This window comes from Poecile atricapillus, chromosome W (genome assembly GCF_030490865.1).
Source record: "Poecile atricapillus isolate bPoeAtr1 chromosome W, bPoeAtr1.hap1, whole genome shotgun sequence".
Lineage (NCBI taxonomy): Eukaryota > Metazoa > Chordata > Aves > Passeriformes > Paridae > Poecile > Poecile atricapillus.
In genome coordinates, this window is record NC_081288.1 from 5992767 (window position 1) to 6015613 (window position 22847).

The 22847-nt window shown below is 39.3% G+C and overlaps 1 protein-coding gene across 4 annotated transcripts in view; it reads left to right on the forward strand.

Annotated features, from left to right (window-relative positions):
* The window catches only part of LOC131591448 (CUGBP Elav-like family member 2), a 370880-nt gene that overhangs the window by 98434 nt on the left and 249599 nt on the right, over positions 1-22847 (forward strand). For 2 of the 4 annotated variants that reach the window (XM_058862165.1, XM_058862164.1), the window contains exon 1: positions 20168-20426. The exons of 1 other annotated variant lie outside the window; for it this stretch is intronic. In XM_058862165.1, coding sequence (XP_058718148.1) covers positions 20320-20426 — 107 coding nt within the window. In that variant the 5' untranslated portion in view covers positions 20168-20319. Of the gene's footprint in view, positions 1-20167; positions 20427-22847 lie in introns of those variants that run through there. One more of the 4 variants, XM_058862166.1, reaches the window with a different exon arrangement.

Below are 22847 nucleotides of genomic sequence, written 5' to 3' on the forward strand. Positions count from 1 at the left end.
GGCAATTAAGTGTCTTTTGAAGCAAGTGTCTGATTTGGTGAGAGATTAAAGGGGATTAAGTGTGACCCACTGAAACTTGTTTCTAGCCCTAGCTGCTTATTATGAAATTAGTTTTTGTTTCAGAGTAAAGCACACAGACACACTTGGTGGTATGGAAACTATCAATTATCTGTATATACAGAGAAATCCCTTTCTGTAAGATGTCATCTTCTTATGTGACAGTCTTCTAAATATATTCTTTTAAATGTTTTAATTATTTGGTGATGTTTTTAAAAATAGCAGTGAAAAGGAAAATAAAAGAATTGTGATGGAAAACAATTGGAAATACTTCTTTATTCTTTTATTTCCCCAAAATATATTCAAAACCAATTGTTTTGGCCATTTTGAAATACTTCTGCTGGTTTGGTCAAGAGGAGTACAACCTCCTGTCAAGAACCATTTGATACCATTATGAAATATTGATTTTAGTTCATTTTCTGTTAAAAAAAAAAAATAATAATAATAATAATAATAATAATAATAATAGTAATAATAATAATAATAATGTGTTGTTTGTTTGCTTCATTTTCTCCCCCAGCTGAGGAGCAATTACTCTGAAGTTAGGTGGTAGGTGCAGACTCCAGCAGGAGAGTGTTTGTGTTACTGTCATTATCTGACACACAGACACTTTATGGGATGACCTTAAGAATACTCTGTAGTATTTTGGGCACCTTTAATCCAGACCTTTTATGCACCAAATGTCTACCTGAAATACAACCTGATATACCTCCAAAAACGTGGGACTTAATTTACCACACACAAAAATAAAATAAAAAGACAAAAAAAAATTATACCTTACAATCTATTTACTTTAAAGGAAGAATGTGGCTTGCAAAATAATTAAATCAGTTTATAAAACACACAAGAAGAAAAACAAAGGCCTGGGATGCCAAAAATTCTGGATATGTTTTTAGGAACATCAATGGATTTTATAAAGGGTTCATCCAGGTTGCTGTAACTCCTTTCACAAGGCTGATCCTTGGCCATCCTGGAATCCCCAGCCAGTCACCAGCTCCATCTCTCTGGCTTTGCAGATGATCTTCCTCTGTAGCTGAAGCTCTCAGTGCAAAAAAAGGAGCAGCAGGAAAGGACATACAAAAGGAAGCTAAAAAAGAAAAAAAGAGGGAGAGGAAGAGAACAGGGCTCTTAACAGTACAGCTTGATTTGATGTTTTCCCTGAATCTTCACAAGTGTAAATATTTGACTGCATTTTTGGCGCTTTTTTTATTCCCCTTCAGGTAGAGTATTTGTTTACACAGCATAACATTTCCTCCTTCCTCTGCTGTTCTTTCACTTCACGAGTGAAAATCTGCAGCTATTTTGGCAAGGGCTTAAAGATAATAACCATAGTGAGTGTGAACACTGCTTTGTCTTGAAATTCTATAAATCACTCTCCTTTTACTAAAAGCTTTCATAGGAAGGAACATTTCAACTTTGACCCATTCTTTTGCAGCCTAATGGCAGCAAGAGCCCAAATGGACCTGGAAAGCCTGGTTAGCAAAATCATCAGACTTTATAATGTGAATATCCAAGTTTCAAATCCTTGCTCAGGTGAGACCTTCCCTACAAAGAGGAGGGCAATTTGGCAGCTAATGCGGGAAGTCTTGCTTGACTACTGTCTACTTCATTAATCTTAATGAATGCTGTGAGCATATATACCAAGAATATTTCCCTCTTTTACACAGAAAAATATCACAGAGTCCTATTCCCTAGGAAAAAAATAAAAAATAAAAAAATAGGTATGCCCCTACTTCTAGGAATCACATTCATTATTTAATCTTTCATCCAGCCACCATTGCCTCCAGCATGTCTTGCCTCCTACCATGGTAGAATTGTTCAGGTTCAGGGGAGTTTACCTTCTGTTGTTTTTTGAGTTTACCTTATGTTGCTTCTTTAGCAGGCAGCATCAAACAACTGCATGCATGTTCTTTCAGATGTGTAGATGTAGAGATATTTGGTAATAAAGCTTATCTGGGTCTATATGATGGTTGATTTGAAATGCCATAAAAAAAAAAAAAAAACCCAAACAAAAAAAAAACCTCTAAATTAGCCTTAAAAATCCATAAACAAAAGTATGTGTTGTCATTTGGGAGGTTCATACCCCATTTCTAGGATCTTGCATAACATAATATTCACAAGAAAGGTTTAATGCTGCAACATCTCTGACATTAAAAATCTCCCTCTTTCAAGTGATTTTACTGAAGTGAAGTATATTGCTGTAAGATTTAGGACTAGCTTAATTTAAGAATATTGAAACCTGATGATTGAGTGAAACAGCTTTTCCTAACGAGTACCTTGCTCCCAAGGTACAGAAGATGACTTGCAATTTTTTTTTCTTAATGAAAATGGAATAGGAGGAATTAGGTTTCACAGGCCTGTTTCAGAAGTGCTAATGCAAGAGCAAATCAGTAATGAAAGTGCAAATTTTTTTTTTTTTTTTGTCATGTAAAGGAAAGTTGCTGAACCTGTAATGACTGACAAGGGCCGATTTTCACATTACTAGCAATTTTCTCTGTGTGTTTTATTATGAAATTATTGGACACTTAAATACCTTAATAGAATTATCAGATTTGAAAGACCAGCATGGGATACTGTGGAAGATGTCATGCTGTCATCTGTGCCATTTCCCCTTGGAAAGGTTCAATCTTATTTATTTTGACTTGTGAGTTAGGAAAGAACATCTTTTCTAGAAAAACGTGCAAGCACCTTGTAATTAGTTTTTCACACCCGTGGCTTGTCCAGGACAGAAGGTCAGCTAGGTTGATGATTTTTCTCTCTTAAAAAGGTCATATTGCTTGACTTATCAGGACAAAAAATTATTCAAGACTATAGTAGTCTTTTAAATCACACAAAAGAGGAAAAACCCACTCATTTGTCTGGAAGCAGATAGAAGTAGAGAAATTTTAATAAGTGGAAATTATTTGGGGATGGACTTCGTGACACCCAAAAATATTTCCTTGATGAGCTCCTAAACTCTAGACATTCTGAATGGTATTAGGAACTTTTAAACTATATTTAGCTTTGAGTCCATAAGGTCAACTGTCTATGAAATGTTGTTCTCTGTCTGTGGAGACGGGAATCCTTGAAAATCAGATGCAATGTCTCCTTGGGTTTTCATACTGAACTAATCCTCTGGGAATTTCATTCTCCTTTTAGTTCAGTTGTTTCGATCTTTGGGAATGATTTCATACTGTTTGAAGTAATGAATCCAACTTCTGTGATACTGACATACTCCACACCGCATGATTTTATGTACCTAGACTGAAATATGGACAGTGTGGGTTCCCATTAGCTGAAATACCTAAAGAATTTGTTATATTTAGAATTTTGTTCACTTATGCTTAATAGGGCTCCACTTTAAGTTAGGGAAAATTGGTTTCATTTTCTCTTGCTACCATTAATAGCTATTAGAGTTGAAAATAAGGCTTTAAACATATCATTAAGGTACACTTAAGTAACTTGCAACTGACAATTAACTCAGCATGGTAATACATTATCATAACATTTTTCTTTGATAGGTTTGTCTCTTAAAAGATATGAGGAAAGACAAAGGCTGGTTTTGTAATACTCCTGATCAATTTTTTTTTTTTCTATTTTAATATAATCTACATTTTGTTATTTTATCAATGAAATGTGTTCCATCATATATGTTCATAAACCATTTATTTGGTGCTTCATAGAAAGGTAGAATTATAAAATGGTTTGTTGTTGTAGGGGACCTTAAAGGTCATCTAGTTAGTTCCCAATCTCCATGGGCAAGGATATCTTCCACCAAACCAGGTTGCTTAAAGCTGGTTTGATGGTCAGCAGTTGTAACAGACTCTGTTGAGGGGGTGTCTGGGTTTTGTTGTGTGGTTTCTGTGGGTACAGTGTTCAAGTGGGATGGATGCAGAAGAGAATTTGGCACACAGTTCACAGATCTTAAAGTTTGGGAGATTACTTCAGTAACCAAAGATACAGCCAGAATTCAGACCCATATTCAAGTATGGTTTGCTTTAAGGTTTTATTGAAATCCTCTTCAGCAGAAAGCATGATGAGTTCCAGGAAAAAAATCAGATTACCAACATCTCAGCATAAGATGCCACATGTTCTCCCTTTCAAGACAATAGTAAAAATCCAGTACTGCACTTAAACTGGGAGTACTGTTTGTGCTGATTTAAAAGAATGGAGTTAATGGTGAGTGAGTGAGTGAGTGAGTGAGTGAGTGAGTGAGTGAGTGAGTGAGTGAGTGAGTGAGTGAGTGAGTGAATGAGTGAGGAGCTCCCCGGCACAGGGACCAAGGACTGCCACCCCCCAAAGCCGAGCTGGAACGTTACGGTGACAGCGGCAACTTCGGTGACATCCTCCACTCCTTGCAGAGCCAATGGGCATTGACCTTATCCTGTCAAAGTATGTAAAAAGCAATGTGGGCATCACTGGCTTTGTGAAAACTGGACACATTTATCCAGGATGTTTCACCACATTACCACAGAGTCACTTGTAGAAATGAAGCTCAAATAGCTGCTATGTAGTAATTTTTTTGCAGTGAAGCTAGAAACGCAACAAAGGCAACAGTAGTGTCAGTGAATGTTTTTGCAAATGCTCTATAAGCAAACCCACCAGTGCCAGGAATGCAAAATCCCATCAGTTCTGTGCCCCAGATCTCCCCTCCTGCTTTCTTGCAAATCCATTCTAGAACGTATTTGTTTGAAAATTGCACATCTTAGGGCACTCCAGCCTGGCAGTCTGAGCAGTTTGTTTTGTTTTTGGCATGCTTAACTCTGCAGAACTTAAAGAAATCAAACTGGTTGCATTCATTCTCCTGCAGCTGATCATAGCACAACATCCAAGCACAGTATTTCCTAGCTCACTCTCCTCCCTTTTCTCCTCAGTCATTTCTTGAAAATTCCTTCATAATAACCTTATCCAAACCATAAATATGAAAGTCAAATAAGCCCAAAGGAGATTTATCACCCTCTGACTCGGCGCTCCTTTTATGATTAATAATGACATTGATTCCTTTGGAAATGAAACAAAAATTAATTTAAAGGTTTTGATTGGTTTTAGTATTAGGTAAACTTAACATATCGAATGAGTGTAAAACAATTATCAGTCTTATTAACAAAATTAGCTACAGCAAATTTACCAGAAGGAAGCTGTTGCTATTTAGCTCCCTAATTATGTCACTATTCTTTGTGACCAAATGATATAATGAAAATAATTTGATCTACTGGTGCTGCATAGAGAATTTTCTAGGAGCAGCTGAATATCATAATCTGTTTTGAACGCATGTTTTCCTACCCTTCTTCTGTTTCAGAAGGTAGAGGTCAAGGGCTTCAAAGAACTTTGCAATGAAGTGAACTGCACTAAGCAGAATATGGAATAGATTCTTTTACTATTATGAAATGCTAGATAACCCTATCCTCAAGGCCAGAACTCTTTGACTTCTTGAAGTGATCTATAGTGTACGAATTTCAGACCCTGGAAATGCATAGGATGTCTTTTATGCTGCCTGGCACTAAGGCCAAGGATTGGATTTTCCATGCTGTGCTGTTGTCTGACTATTTCCTTGTGCTGTGCCTCAATCCAAGAGCATAAACCTGGCGAGTTTTTCTTTCCAGCCCTGAGAGCTGATAAAACAGAGAGCAGTTTTAGACACAGGCATTTCAGCCCAGGGGGACAGTCACCTGGCCAACCTTGTAGGCCACCCAAGCATTGGTGATCCACGGAACTTGGGGTGCCAGCTCTCATCTATTCTCTGTGAGTATCCTGTGCTCGTGGGTTAGAAGTGCAGTGGGGTAGAAGCAATGAGAGTTGACAAAGCTGATGAGAGAAGTCATACATGATCTCGGAAAACTTCTTGCAAAATGTCTCTACTGGCACTCCTGTACTTCCACCTCAGCAAGCACTTAAATGGTGGGGTCTGAGCATTTCTGTCCTACCAGATCTGTCTGCCTTCCCTGGCCTCACCCTGACTGGTCAGACGACCCTCACTGTGTGTGTTCTCATTTCTTCCACTTGCCATCTGCCTTCCCTGAATTGCCATCAGTGGGCAACTTGGGTCCAGGCACATTTCCTAGCCCCATACCTATAGCAGCTGTCCCCATTTCTAAGTAGAATCTTTCCCTCTCTTCCTCCCAGTGTAGCTTTATGAACTGGAAAGAGGAGGTTAAGACACTCTGGTACAGTAAGAAATTGCAGCATTAGAGTGATCTGCATATTGCAAAACTGCCTTAGATTGTAACAATGAGTTTCAATATGATCAACTCCAATATTAAACTACACAGAAGTGAATGGGAAAGCTCTTGTGGAACGGAAACCCCTCGAGTACATCCCCTGGTTGCTTGCTTAGTGCTTATGAAGATGCTCTGAACTACACAACTTGTTTTCTTGCCTACACTCCAACTTTACATCTTTATGGTTTGTGCCCTCTGGGAAACATTTTTATTTTTGTTTCATTATTTAAAGCAAGCCTAATATTAATGACAGGGCTGCTGTGCATTAAGGCACTGTGCTACCAATACACATCAGCTCATAACTTTTGGTGAGGCTTTCTGCATAATTTATGTCCAAAGGAGAGTATGCTGACACAAAATCGAGGATTTAACCATGTTTACTGCTGCTTGTGATATTTAGATCATTTCATACTGGAACTACTAAACAACTAAAGTAGGGTGGGCCTCTGAGTAATTGTTAAATTTATAGTCTTCTCTTAAATAATCAAGCATGAAGAACTTGAAGTGTTTTGTAGCCTATTCTTTATATAGCACAATCAGAAAACTCAGATGCTGTACATAAGATACTTGGGTGCCATGTGCATGATGGACCAGTGCAAGAATTGGCAAGCAAAAATCATGCCTACATAGGATATGCCCAATCATCCCCTAATTGCTCAGCTTTATAAAGTTTCCTATGGTATTTCTTGAAGAGCTGTGTTAGGCCCCAGAAGTTCCAAATATCACTTTTTTTGACAATTTCAACACTTCTAAACATGACTGGAACAAAAAGGGCTTTAAATGAGAAATCAAATCCACACCTGCTTCTGTTAACCTCTGGTTTGGCATATTTTAAATCACTGCACACATTTCTGTATGTTTTCTGATCAGCCATGCTCTGGCATCCGGTTAAAAGCATGTAACAAGTTATATGGCTCAACTTCTCTAAGAAATATATATACAGGTGTCAATGCAAAAAAGATCTAGAAGACTGAACAGGCACCTAGTTAAAAGGCAGTATAGAAAGATGACTTGAGGGGTAAAAAAACAACAAACCATGTTCCATAAAATCTGTTGGGTTTGATGGGAAGCAGAGGCATTTTTTTCTTTAGAAATGGATTATTGTAAAATTATAAGAAACATAAAATCATACTCATGCAGTCCTTAAAGAGGCTTTAGACCCAGGAAAGTGAAAATGTACACCTTCTTGACCAGATAAACCATAGAAACATTTAGTCCTTTGCTTTGAAAGGTGTTTTCCATCAGTCACTTGCCCCTGTCACTCCTTCTCAAAATTATTAAGCATTACATCAGAGGTGAGAAAGAGGTTCCTATACAATCAAAGCATTAATTTTGGGTGCTCACTGTGACATTCCAAAGGGTTCTTTTGATTTCCTGATGTGATTTGTTTCTTTCCCAAATTGGACAGTACCTACTCCTCTTCCTGCACCTTTTATACCAGCTCTCCTTGCTTCCCTTTAGATATCCTGAAGAGACACGAGGGTGGCAGACTTGCTGAAGTTCCCCTGTTAGATGGAAATGTTTGTTGGGTTGTCCCTGAGGTGACAAGAGGTGTAACCTTTCCCTAGACATCTTCCTGCTCAGTTTAAGATGCTTTTTCTGAAAGATGGGTGTTCAGGGACAGGTACATACTGCACAGTTCAGAAATGGCATCCCAAATTAAGAGATCTGTATCTGTAGGATATACTAGTGAACATCCATCTCTGACTCTCATCAGATCATGAAGACTTTAAGAGAAGCCATCACTTCAGTTTTTTGGGGGCATAATATGTTTCTCCATTTGCATCCTCTGCTAAGAAAACAGAAACAGTTATTCCCCAAATCTAGATTCATAAGGGATGGATCCTTTTTCAGTGGGTCAGAGCCTACCATGCTTCAATCTTAACACAGAAATTCCTTTTTACAAATCCAGTTTTCCAGTCCCCAATGCGAAGTGACTAAGAATAACAGAGTTCCTGCATATGTTGCTCCTTTGTTTTCTCAGTTGTATCTCTGAGTGAAATGCATTCAAATGCCAAAAATACGTAGCATTTCTAAAGCTGATTGTTATTAATATTGTTCTGTTTGGGTTTTTATAGCTGTAAACCTTTTTGAAGTGCCTAGCAAAAAGCGAGAGGAGCAGCTTTGGAGGGGGGAGACAACTTTGAAATCCACAGAGCAGAAGCTTTAATCTCCAGTTGTGACTGACATCAAACAAAAGTGCAAAAACTCCCTTTGTTCTTGAGCACAAAGGGTGTGTTTGTTGTTTGTTCAGGGTAAGTGAAAGGCCCCCATGAAGTCCCACTGAAGATGTTTAATGAATCTGGCAGCCTCCAAGCTGTCTCTTCTACAGAGTAATCCTGGAGACAGACCCATCACACATAATTTAACAGAGTGTGACACGACAGTCTCTGCTCAGGAGACACTTTAGAGAGGGAATACTTTTATTACTCAACAGCACAGACCCCTCAGGGTTGGTGCTATGGAGCAGAGCTCTTGGTGGTGGTGGCCACACTTTCATCTCTGAATTGAGGAGTATTGCTCAGGTATTGCTTATTAAGCTTCTTTGAACTCATAGTTAAATTCAAGTGAATTGTACGCTCTTTAGTGCAAGGGGTAGGGATTTTGGCAGCCTCAGCTTCTAATAGAAGTCAAAGTCAAGAATATCTAAGAAAGGAGGAAGCTTGCTACCAAAATCAGGTCAAACAGGGACATGGGGAAGGAAGAAATTGTATCAAAATTGGAACAATTATGAAAAAGACTATAAAAAAAGTCAAGTGAGTGAACATTCTTAAATGTCAGATCCACTAAGGTTTACCACATATATGTCATCTTTTATCAGTTTGTCCTATTTGAACATTCTTTGGATGAGTAGAATAGGAATAACCATGGTGTGGATCTTTAACCTCCCTTGTCCTTGCTATGATTTAATGTTCAGAGCCTGGGTGTTGTGGAATTTGGGTTGTTTACTGACAGGTCTCATGTCCTGCTGCCAGGCTAAGGATGTTCAGTGTGGCTGGGAGCACGTGGAGTAGCTGGTGTGTGCTTTTATGGTCTGGGCATGTATTGCCCATGGATAGGATAGAGGGGGCTTAAAGCCTCCTTAGACTTGACTGTTCAGGTGGGTGCTTTCATCTTCTCCCAGTTAATTAATTTTTCAGCCCTGCCTCACTCTGCATGGGGGCAACCCATTTTCACATTTCTGTGTCACCATTTCTTCTGTAAAATGGGCATAACCATGTATACCTACTTTGGGATAAACGATTGGAGTGGAGTGTGACAACTCATGGCAGCACCTGTGAAGAAGACACTGTTCTCTTGAAGAACCATGGTTAGGGTTCTTTTTTTTTCCCTAGCTTCCTAATGACATCAATCAAATTTTATTTTTTATCCCTGTTGCTGGATGTAAATGCAAAATGCATTTGTAGTGTAGATGTCAGCCACTCCTGCAACTGCTGAGGGTCTAAGCACTATCTGCTGTTGCATTTGATTCTCCTGTCAAATGTCAACTAGAGCCCCAGAAAACCATCAAACATCAGGTCTGATGACTGGGATTTAGACTTGGTACCAAAACAACTTTGATACCCTGGAACACAAAACACAGCCTCTTTCTAAGAGCTTCCCTGCCCAGCCTCACTGTTTGAAATATTCCTTGTTCTCTCTTAAATTGCAAGAATATTGTAGGCTCTATCTAAAATAGCAGTCCCTGTTTCCCTCCCTTCTTCCCCCACCCGTTATCAAATCAGACTTCCAAAATCAAGTGCCTGTGTGCTCTGCTGACAAGCACAAGGGGATTAGGGAGTGACGGGTTTAACAAAACTGGCTCAAGGTTTTGTAAAATGCATCTTGGAGACTGAGCTCTGAACGAGCCATAAAATTCCTCCCATGAGGTACAAGTGAGGTTTCTACAAGACTGGATCAGAACTTAATAATGTTTTTTCCTAGGTTATTTTTTTCCTTGCTTTCTAAAAGGTGCCAGAAAACCATCTGACTTTTTAAGATGCTGTAAGACTAACAGTGACTTAATGTAACCATTGTGTAAAAAATCGCAAATATGTTTTACCACCATCAAAAAAGAACTGATTTCTGGGCTGCATGCAAACCATTTGGGGCAATTAGCATGTAATTTAATTTGCATTAATCAGCACAAGGTCAGCAAGAAATTAACTTTGGGTGTAGATTTTACATATAACAGCGTTTGAGAAGAAGGGAGGAACTGTTTTTACAGGGTGTTAATTTGGAGCTAAGTGCATTCAGCAAGTTTGTCGGGGCTTGGCCTTGCAGGAGAAAGATGAATGATGTGGACTTGAGAGCATTGAAAGCACAAAATGATGTGGCAATTTACCAAGCATTTAATGTTGCAATATATAAACACTTTAACAGACTTCTTGGCACTTGTAAAGATCAGAGCACAGGTTTCGCTGAAGCACCGAGCACTCTGCTAGCACTGAAGGGCTGAATGTGGACAGGGTCCCACAGGGCTGTGTGCACCGACCATGAGTTGTGCCAAATGATTCAAAAACACAACCAGATATCCCAAAAGCACAGATCTCTCTGCAGCTCTGCAGCATTTCCTTACTGGAAGGAATTTAGGCAAATTACTCATTCTCTTGTGTGCCCCTTCAGGCCTCCAGCCATTCCCTCTGCAGCCATTTCATCTCACAGTCTCCTGGGGCTCCATGAGCCTGTCCTGTGAGCAACATGGTATGTGTTGTGAGAAACCCACTGCTGGTGACACAGAATTTGTTTTTGACAAATGTTATCTGAGCATCTGGTTATGGGAAATGAGATGCTAAGAAGTCTGGTGGTATTTGGCTATGGTGAGGGGGTACATAAAATGTATATGGCTGATCTTACACCTTTTTCTTTGAATGAAAAGCATTTATCTGTTGTGTGGTGTGAAAGGTGTCTAAGAGTGAGCCTCTTGTATTTCCTGTTTTTTCCCAGAGGGTAATCTCAAGGGTCTTTGGAGCTGCCACTTGTCCATCTGTAGTTCACACATATCTTTGTGGCAGTAGGGTTAGAAAGAATCAGGGGCAGTGCTTCACAGATTGTTTTAAGACAGGATGCCATGGCCATGTCTGAAACCATTGCCTAAATATTATTCCAAAACCAGAATTTTTAGACAAAGTAGACATAGAGGCCTCACATTCAGTTATTTATGCTGAGATGCTGAGGTTGACCTTAGTTCACCTATGCTTCTTGTCTCTTGAGAGGGAGATCCATGGTGGGTTTAACTGGAGTTTAATTGGAAGTCAAAGGGTATTGATTATGCTTTTGGGCTTCTTTGTTAAGCTCCCAAAATTAAATGGCATTAATCAGACCAAGCATGTCTGAAGGAACTGGCTACAGAAAGACTTTTGGCTGGCAAAGTACACCACTTTGGAACTCAGAATTAGGATCCAGTTTGATCACAAACCTGGATCATATCTTTATGAGAGAGCTTAGTTTTTCTTGAGCTTTTCTCACTCTGGGGCTTAGGCTTCGTTTACATCATCCACTGAAAGATTCAAGCTACTGTGCACAGCCTACCTGCCATGAAACAGATATTTGTGAGTGGGCTTTCCCAACTTGTGTTGCTTCCATTGCTTCAGTGAGGTTTTGGTATCTTGGCACTCCATCTCAGCAAGATATTCTTAAACAATATTCCCTGGTTAGCTCACTATTAAAAAATGTATGTTTAATTTTTTAGTTGCATGACAGACTAATAAAAGACTAAATAATTTGACTTTAGAATCACAGAATTATATAGGTTGAAAAAGATCACCAAATCAAAGCATTAACCCAGCACTGCCAAGCCCACCACTAAATCATGTCCCCAAATCCCACACCTCTATGTCTTTTAAATCCTTCCAGGGATGGCAACTACCACTTCCCTTTAGAGCATGATCCAATGCTTGATAACCCTTACTGTGAAGAAGTTTTACCTAATATCCAATCTAAACCTCCTCTGGTACAACCTGAGGCTCTTTTCTCTTGTGCTGCTTCTTGTTATTTGGGAGAAGAGCCTGACCCCACCTGGCTACACCCTCCTGTCAGGGAGCTGTGGAGTGAGAAAGTCTCCACTGAACCTTTTTCTCTACAGTAAAGACCACCAGCTCCCTCAGCTACTCCTCACAGGGCTTGTGCTCCAGACCTCTGCCCCACTCCTTCCCTTCTCTGGACACAGTCCAGCCTCTCAATGTCTTTATTGGAGTGAGGGACCCAAAACTGATGTCACGATTCCAGGTGTGGCCTTACCAGTGCCAAGCACAAGGGGACAATCATTTCCCTGGTCCTGCTGGCCACTATTGCTGACATAGGCCAGGATGCCCCTGGCCTTTTTGGTCACCTGGGCACATTCCAGCACATGTTCAGCCACTGTTGACCAGCAAACCCAGGTCCTTTTCCACTGGGCAGCTTTCCAGCCACTCTTCCCCAAGTCTGCAGCACTCTGTGGGGTTGTTGTGACCCAAGGATAGGACCCTGCACTTTGCCTGGTCAAATCTCATACAATTGGCCTCAGGTCACCAATCCAGCCTGTCCAGGCTCTGCCTTTCTACCCTCCAGAAGATGAACACTCCCATCCAACTCAGCATCATCTGCGAACTTACTGAGGGCACATTCGATCCCCCTGTAAAGATCCTTGATAAAGATTTTTTTTTTTTTAATAAAGATACTTTCTTCAAAGATTTGTTCTTTGACATTTTAAGGAATTCCTTAGCCTTAGAATCTCAGTTTGTACAGAATTTTCATCAAAGGTTTTGAAATGCATCCATCTTCTCGGTTTTTCCACAGGATCTGATTTATTTCTTCCTTCCCACAAACCAAGATCTTAACTCTGAATTACAGGCCCTACAAAACTCCATGAGTTTGGGCATTTAGAATCACGAAAAATCACTAGTCATTTTTTAACATCTTGCACAAAACTGCCAAGTGTCAGATGACATGAGAAAGGTCAAAGAAAAATGTGTTGTAAATCTAACTGAAGATTTATATCCCAGCTCTTTCATTTTAATCAATGCTAATAGATTTTTAAAGACAAAAAAGGAAGAAAGAAAGAGTATTCTTTGAACAAAAAATGTTAGGTACAGACTTAAAAGTTTTAAAAAAGTGTGGTGATTTTATTTGTCAATAATGAAATAAAACTGATTACTGAGGATAACAGCTGAGGAAACAAGTGTTTGTCATAATTCATTTTTAAAATAGTAAAAATTATTTTGTAGCTATTAATTTTATTTTTATGGCAATTCTGTGGAAGTGATACATTTCCTTCCTTTCAGAGAATTTTTAAATAGAAAATCTGACTATTACCCATTAATGAATCAAGCATCTTCAACCAGTATTTATAACCAAAGATCAATTCATCTGATTTGAATTACTCAAGTTTCAGTTTGTTTCTCTTCCACATAGGACAATAACATATTACCTACCTTTGCAGGAAACTTGGTGGATGATGAGTTTTCCCCATAAGCCTTTATTTCATGTTGGATAGTGTAGGACAGTGTAAGGTCTACTTCTCACTTCTCATTCATTGCCAAATGTTCTCTTGGTAGATGCATCCACTTGTCTAGATGCCAGATCCCCAAAATTATACTCCTTTCTCTTTTTTACTTGCATGTGAGTTTCTGTTCAGCATCACTCTCTCTGGTGAGAGCTTGTTTTTGAATACCCACTTTTATCCCTACTTGTTGGATGCATTTCATGGATGTGTGAAATGAACCTTCTGTGTAGAGCACCATAAAATCATTTTTAAATAGGTTCAATAGAAATGTTAAATGTGGTTCTAGTTCTAATTTTAGCTTAAGAGGATGTGTAGCCATTAAATTTTCATCTGTAATTATTATCATTTTTCATGTTCATTGATATGTGTTAATACAAACAGCTCATACATTTGTATATATTGTGCAAGTTCACTTTCTTTAGATTGTTCTCCAAAGAATTCAAGGTCCTTAATACCCCACATCATTAAAGTCATGATCTTGGCATTACTATAAGTGCAAAATAAAGATATTCCTGTTTAGACAGAGAAGGTTCTGCTTATGCTTTAAATAGATTTCAAATTAAAGCAGAAAATAAATGGTTCTGTAACCAGCTGCGTTTGTTCTCTCTCTGCCTTTTCTCTCTCTTTCTCTCAGATCTGGTGCTCTGTTGCCTCTTCTGTTACTCTTCACTCTTTTGATCAGCTTTCTCCTCTTTCCCTTTAGTTGCAGGCCAGATGTTCTTACAACATGTAGATCTTTCCAAAGAATTTATTTCCTTTGTAGAATAGCCACGTCTGCAACCACAGTCTGGCCAGTTGTAAGTTGTTTTGAGTGATGTATTTTCTTTAAAAAACACATTAAAGTGCATTTCTCTGTCAGAGTAGGTGAACTGCACAAACTGTGAGTATTGCCCCCTTCCCTGTCAAGGGTGGGGAAAGCAATGGAACACATCTTTTGGGTAAATAGGAAAGGTTTGTTCTTTCTGTCTCTCAGATGCTGAGATGCATTTTGCATATTGCAAACAGTGGTACTAGTCCTGCTATATGTTTTAAATGCAAAACTTTTTATTCCCCTGCTGTCCAAGCATTTCTGCAACATTTTACACTCCTGTGTTTTCTGTCTGTGTTATTTAATTTTCATTATGTTCTTTGGATACTCCCAAGTGAAAAACGTTAGAAAAGACCTTTTGCATCATGCTGATCAACATTAATTGCCACCCCTATGACTCAGACAGAAAATCTACGCATATAATCTAAAATATCTACCAAAACAGACAAAAGGGGATGGGGAAAATTTTAGACTGGTTTTGCTGCCAAAAAAAGTGATTTGTTGTATCTCTACTGCAAGAGCTTGAAACTTATCTTCCTTTTCCTGAGCACAAAGATAGCTTATGTTTAAGACACACAAGGTATACAGAGGTAGTACCTGTCCTGAAGATTTGTCCACATCTGCATGAATGACTCTAAAGATGATCAGTATGGTTTCATCATGAAATTGTATTTAGATACTTAGAGGTGAGGATCTCTGTGACTTGTGTTTTCATAGCCTGGAACAACAAAGAAATGTCTCCACCTGTATGTATGTGCATAATACAAATAGCCAATGTCAGTGTTTCTGCTCTCCTTACAAAAACAGTAGCCCAGATATCTGATCACTGGAGCTGCAGACAACAATTGATATCCCATCTGGAACTATGTTAAAGGTTGTATAATCGAAAACCAAAATCAACAGAAGAAGCAGAGACAAAAGTGTGATGATTTGTTCTAGATAAAACGAACAAAAATTTCAATTAGAGCAGAGGTAAGGCATGATGAGACACAGCCTTTTGAGTTACAGCCAATTCTTTGCTATTCACATTCACCAATTAAGTTATCCAGAGTAAAATGATTCTAACAATAATACCTGGGCTTGTGTTCCACTATTTCCAATAACACAAAAGCTGCAGGCAATGAGTTACTCATTATTCTAGATTTTAGGAGAAGATACACAAATGAACTGTCTACTTTCTGAAAGCATGCTGGAAAGACTCCACTTCTGAAGCTGAGGCCAATTTTCTTTCCACTTCAAACTTTGCATAGGTGTAACATCATATAGGTCATAGAACCACAGAATAGTTTGGGTTGGAAAGGACCTTAAAGATCATCGTGTTCCACTACTCTGCGATGTGCAAGGACACCTTCCGCTAGACCAGGCTCTTCAGAGCCACATCCAACCTGGCCTTGAACAATTCAATGGATGGGGCAGCCACAACTTTTCTGGGGAACCTGTTCCAGTCCCTCACTACCCTCACAGTAAAAAATATCATCCTAATAGCTATTCTAACCCTGCCCTCTCTCGGTGTAAAGCCATTCCCTCTTGCCTCATCCCAACATGCTCTTGCTCAAAGTCCCTCTCCAGATTTCTTGTGGCCCCCTCAGGCACTGGAAGCTGATGTCAGATCTTTTCTCCATGAGGAAATAACTCCAGATTTCTCAGCCTGTCTTCATAGGAGAGGTGCTCCAGCCCTCTGAGCACCTTCATTCCCCTCCTCTGGACCAATCTGTCTCAGACCTGGCAGTCTTGCCCAGGTGCAGCTTGATTGCTGCAGACATCCTGCAGGCAGGTTGCAGCTACCTGGAAGTGCCAGGCTGGCTCAGGGGGTCTGAGCTGCTCCTGCACAGCACTCACAGGGTGCCCAGGGCCATGGCACTGCTGTGGAGCACAGGGCCAGACACCCACTGGTGATGCTGAAACAGGAACATGGGAATTCTCACCTTTGCTTTAGGCACTTAGGTGGGATTCGTCTTGCCTAATATATGCATTTAAAGTTTAGGGATCTAATCCCTTTGTAGTCAATGGAGAGATGTGGTAATGCTCTTTAGTATAACTAATCTCCCCTCAGTGACAATAGAGAAACCCTAGATGACTAGCTTAGACTAATTGCTCAGCTTCAAAGGTGGGATTTAAGCACCTAAAACAGTAAAATGCTATCAGATTAAAGTGTAGCTTTTCACACCTGTACAAAACAAATGTGATTTGAGCCTAAATAACCGCACAGAACAGCAGATAACTGACTTAGACTGCAAGTGCCTCTTGTGAGGAGAAGACATATTTTAAGTGTTTGTGCAAGCCACAATAATGCAGTGATTTATACATCTTGCAGTGTTCTGTATCATGGTCACACTGCTCTGGAGTTTATTGGATTTTTTCATCTTAAAGATGAAGATGTGAGCAAGAGGTTAATTGGTTTGCATGAGATCTGACACAGGAACACTTGGTAAAATGGGGCCATGAATCAAGGCTTTCTATTCCTCTGATGATTGCACTCATGATTTTTGGTCCATTGTCCTGGACATTTGTCCACCATTTCTTTGTCATGAAATCTAGTCTATCTCTTGGCTGGTAGAAACACTTTTTTATTGTAGCAAAAAGCCACTATATTTTGGGCTTCTGAATACTTTTTAAATACTGTAAACAAATGAAATGTTCAATAAATAACTTGAACTGGAAAGCAGAAGGAACACTTTTAATTGGTATAAATTAGTTGTTACAGGTTTGCCTCTGAAGTTTTGATCATTTTGCCTGTGTAAATGATTGCTATTCCAGTTGCTTTTCAAGGATTTGCAGTATCACATAATTAGTTTAGCAAACTCATAGGCCATACGTGGAAGGCTTGAGTTTCCATTAAATACAGGGCAATGAAATTATTAAATTTCCACTGTATGTAATTTGTGCAGAGCATTCTGCAATATATGCATATCAGTTATGAATCTACAATCATTTCTCATATTAAAAGTTGAATTTAAACCCACAGCTGGACTTTCATCCTGAAAGAAGCCAGATAGCCCTGTGCATGTGGTTTAATCTTCCCTTCAGCCATATTATTTTAAAGGCACTCCTGCTTAGTACATCTTACAATTGAAAAATAATACTCATATTCCCTCTCATCCTCAGCAGCTGTGATCCCTCTGCAGATGTTGTTCTGTGAGACGTTTCATTACGTGTGATAGACAGTGTAGGTTCTTTTCGTCTGTCTGTGTTACTGCTTTGTAGATTTTGTTTTTCTATTTTTTTTTATTTTTTTATTTATTCCTTCGGCTATGGATGAGTCCTTCCATAATACTTCACTTTGTCTCCTGTTGCTGCTGCTTCTCCTCCTTTCTAAGTGCAGAAATGATCAAGAACTTTGCAACTGCATGGAGCCGCCCAACAGAAGCCCATTGATTCCCCACCAAAGGGCTCTGTGTGAGCCATTCTGCTCCAGCCTGAAAAGAAAGCTTTGTTCCCTCAGCTGGTAGTGTCTTAAGATGCTGATCCTTGCCATATTTTTTGAAAACTGTAGCAGTTCATCAGACTGTTTGACACTTCCCGTTCAGCTGTGTGCTCTGTAGCATACCCTGCTATTTGCTGCTGCTCGTACATCAGCCTCACCAGCCCGAGACTGCTCTGGAGCAGCCCGGGCACCACGGTGAGCTGTGCTGGGCACAAGGCATTGGGAGGTGAACAGTAAAGGAGCTGAAATCTGGAGTGCTGGTGGCCGTGCCTGAAATGGTAGTAATGGATTTAGTATTTGGGGCAGGAGGTATGGGATTTGTCATGTTGGTTGAGTATTTTCCTGGCCGCCTTCCATGACTGTTCAGATATTTTTAGCATGAAGTACAAGCTATGTTGTCTCAGTTGACCTTGGAGCATGACATTTTAACACGGAATTGGTTTGACTTGCTAATCATTAAAATGATTTATTATTTTTTATTGCATGAGCAACTAGAATCCCAGTCATGTTTTGCAGATGAAAAGGGAAGCAAATTGAAACCTGTCTTCCCTTAACTTGAAGTCCTTCATGATACCCATGTTTCCTAAGCTGCTGTCTTTCTCTCTACACCATTAAAAGTAGATTATGTCTAGGTTTGTTTTTTAATTTGTCTTTTAGTCATTTGACAAATATTATATCAGAGTTACTGAAACTAATCCCAAGGTTTCACAGTGCTCAATGAGAAGTGTAGAACAAAAGGATTGTTTCTGTTGCAAACAATTTATGACCTCAGTAGAAGTTTACAGCTGCCATCAGAAAGGCAAGATCTTGCTACCAGTATATTTATCCTGGTGATTGCTCTCTCTCTGCCTTCATTCCCAGACTCAAGTTTAAAGATCAAGCCCCTAAATGCCAACTTCTGTTAAGGAATTAGCAGCAGTAGCACTGCATCAGGATATCATAGCAATATATTTTAAGGGGTAGTGTATAATGTAGGAAAAGAACTTTGGACCAGCCACATAGGCAAAAGTCCACTAAAGTTGAATTCAAATCATGAAGTGTAGATCAATTTTTAGCCTGACTGGACTTTTTGACAAGTTGTCAATTTTAGACAATTTGTGTTTATTGAGTTTTGCACCTCCTTAAGTTAACATGACCTGAGAGGAAATCACAGTAATTTTTAAGATACATTTTACTGCCACAGTGGTACAGAAAAGCTTTTGACTGAAAAGGACTTGTTGACTTTTTCAGTATACTAAATAAGCACCTGCTCAAGTACCTGATGTACATTTTAAAAATTTAAAATAATACGAAAAAAAAAAAAAAAGTTGACCATCCTGCTGACTCAAAAGTAACTGCACAGTTTAAAGATTTACCCAGCAGAAGCTGAAACCAAGACATGAAAATAAACCTCTCTTTGACTACCTTGGCAATTGGGAAGACCACAACCTGCTCCTACAAATCACATGGCAGATCTCCCAAATAGGGCCAAAGAGGCTGTTTCCCTGAAATCTGTGCCACACTATAGTTCCTTTCATACATAGGAAGTGAGTAAATCATTGAATAATGCAACATCCTTCCCCGTCTGCGAGAACTGTGCCAAAGCCAAGCGTAAAGGTCCGGGTTAAAGCAAACTCAGTTACTTGGTAACCGAGTTGTGTTTTGGAGGGGTTAAAATTGGAGGGATTTTGGATTTGTGCTTTTCAGGGGTTAAAATTGCCAAGAAAAACTGAAAACTTGAGGAAGATCCCCAGGTGCCTGCATTAATACTCCCCAGTCCCTCTGATGTGAGCTGGCAGGTCCCATAAAGCCACTCAGCCTTGAACAGGGAAGGGAAGGAGGGAGAGAGCAAAAGCTCCAGCTGCGACTCCAGAGCCCCAGAAAGAGCCTCTAACCCAATTCCCTTAAAATGCACAAGCCTCACAAGCCACAGCATCTCTTTGCCACCGTATTCACTGAGTTCTCAGGGCAAACAAAAGATCCATACCAAACATGCTTCCTTCCAGAGGGGGAAAGCTTTTCCTCATTTGCCCATAGATTTCCCCCCCTTTTCCTTCAGTTTTATACACAGAGATATGCTATATGTACATATATATACACATTATTATTTTTGTTTTAACGGCGGGGGGAGGGGGGGAGGGAATGTTGCTAATTTTTTTTTTGGCTGGTAATTAAGAGAGCTAACACCAGCTAGGCTAGAGTGAACGCAAACAAGACCCCTATAGGCAGCACAGTGCATTAATGTAAAATATGCCCAGACAACATAACTTGTCAGAGAGGATTATTTCTGCTTAGTGAATCTGCAGGGGCCCCTTTGCTCCACCACTCAGCGTCTGACTAGAGAGAGAAAGAGAGAAAGAGTAGCCATTAGTGAGTAGCTACTGTGGCATTGATGTTTGAGCGCACTTCTGAACTGGCTTTTGTTGAGAATATCGGTGCAGAAAGCATGCGCTGTCCCAAATCCGCTGTTACTATGAGAAATGAGGAGCTGCTTTTAAGGTATGTTGTCTCCTTTGTTTTAACGCGTGCTTTCGAGTTGCCTGGGCCCGCTGCAACTATAACCGTGCTGTGTATTAAGTAGTTTCCCTATTTAAAGGAAAAGACAGGCATTGCTGGGTGCAAGGAGCATTTTCCACTAGTTCGGGTCGCACATTTCATGTATAATGACAAATGTACGGAGAGGGCAAGGAGGGGAAAAAATAAATATATTTATTTTTCCTTTTTTAATTTTTCTTTCCTTTCTAAAAGAGAGCTGGTATTTCTTTTATCACCTCCTTTGCAATATTTCTGCCTGCTTCATTATTATGCACTGGGCATGGAATAAGCATGGAAAAAGCTCAGGGAGACTCCATATTAGAGCTAGTGCCCTAAATACCACTTTAATTTTCACTTAGCCTATGTAAATAGTTACTAATGCTTCACCCAGTCTCTACCACTCGAAGATGTTTTAAAAATATCTAAATACTCCTATAATGTAGGATTACACATCTATTCTCTAATAATGCTCCCAGGTTTAGCGGGAGGCCAGCATCGACTACTCTTTTCAGAGACACACAACACGCAGACACGCACACACGCACGCTCACACACAGAATTATGCTGGAATTGGCACCCCGCTTTGAAAAATGTAGTCTTTTGTTTATTTGCTAGCAGACATTGTAGCATTGAATACATCTTTTGGTCTGACAATGGGACAGCTGAACAATGGTGTTGTCAAACTAGCTTAATGTATGTCTGGCGATGGGGTGGTTTGGGTTGTTCTGGGGGCTTTTTCCTTTCCTTTTCTCAGCCCCTTTTTCATTTCCCTTAATCTTTTTGTGTATACAGTAGAATATAAACTGTGTTGCCTGTTTTGTGGTGGTTGTTTCAGTTGATATCTGCTGCTAATAGTGCAAGGAGGGGGAGGTTTGTATCGTACAATTATGGCTATTGCATTAAGTTGCAGATTTATTGCTAACCTCTCCTTTAACTGTGGTGAGAAAACTTATTGATTCTGAAAGCTTACAATACTACTGTCAATCTGGCAAACACATATTTGCCAAATGTGCACTTGCTTGATTTTATGCCCGATCGTATCAACTTTAACTGCTGTTTTGAAGATACTGTTTCTAATTTTTTTTTAGGTAATGAAAATGCAATAAAAATGATAAATCAGATCTCAAAGCGGAAGCCCATGCGACTTTCCATTTTTATAACGTTTTATACGTTAGAATTTTAAAGGTCAGACAGAATAATTTACCTGAATGATTCCTATCCCCAAATCAAACAAATTATTCATATGACATTTCTTAAATTATCTTTCTGTTTAGAGAACTATAGTTTAGCATTAAAACAGTAAAAAATTTTGGGTTTGAATTTGTCAAAATGAACCTTATGCATTGTGAGAAGAAATTGTTACAAAGGTTTAGAAAAATTTTGAGTTACTACTTGGACAGCAGCTTATGTCTTAAATAAAATTAATTGTCATTACTCCGTGGAGTTTCTTAAACTGTTTAAAGTCTTTAAATACTTTACATGTTAAGTAAATGTATTGCTTTTAGCAATAAGTTTAATGATTTTGTGAGAGAAAAGATTTATTTATCAGTGGCTTCTGGTTTTTGCTTTGATCAATTAATAATAGAGATTTTGTGCCTTTTTTAAAAAACTGGACTCTAGTGCATGATTTAAATAGGTTGAGGGGTCTCTTGGACCCCTTAATTAAAACAAAAAGACATTAAGGATTTATCGGTAGCAGTCAGAGCCCTCTAAAGCATGTATTTCAACATAAAAATGTTTGGTGGGGAGACTGAATACTTGCTATGCTGTTTTGCATTTTTTTTGTCATTGTATCTTCTTCCCTTGAGTCTTGAGATGGTGTAAATCAATAGCAAAGAGTTTATGTGAACAAAAAGGTAAAATCACATAAAATACTTGAGAAGCCAAGAGGTTATGGATTATCAGGTAGTACTTGCATCCCATCTGTTGTGCATAAACACGAAGAAAACAAGGATTGTGTTTAATATTATGGGACCATGACATAATTCACTTCCTTGGGAGAACTTCTTTCAAGACAAACATTAACTCATTCACAACTGCTCTGCTCTGCCTGAACTGGAGGGGGGAAACAGTGGCATGTTTTCATAAAGTTATTTTTTTTATCATGTCATGTTGCATCAGCCTGAGCACTCCAGCAGCTACTGCCCTTTGTGAGTGGCAATAAAGTGAGTCCCTCGCTCTCAGTTACGTGGAAATGCCCCTTTAGGGATAGCCCAGAGCAGCGTGAATGCACTTCTGTAGCAGCCACCAACAGACACCTGGGCAGCAAAACCAACCACTTTTAAGGACTATTCAATACTATTACTGTTCCCTAAGCGCTCTGCTCACAGGTGAGTTCCTACCAAACTTACTCTAGTTTCTGTTTTCAGATAAAATGTTGCATAA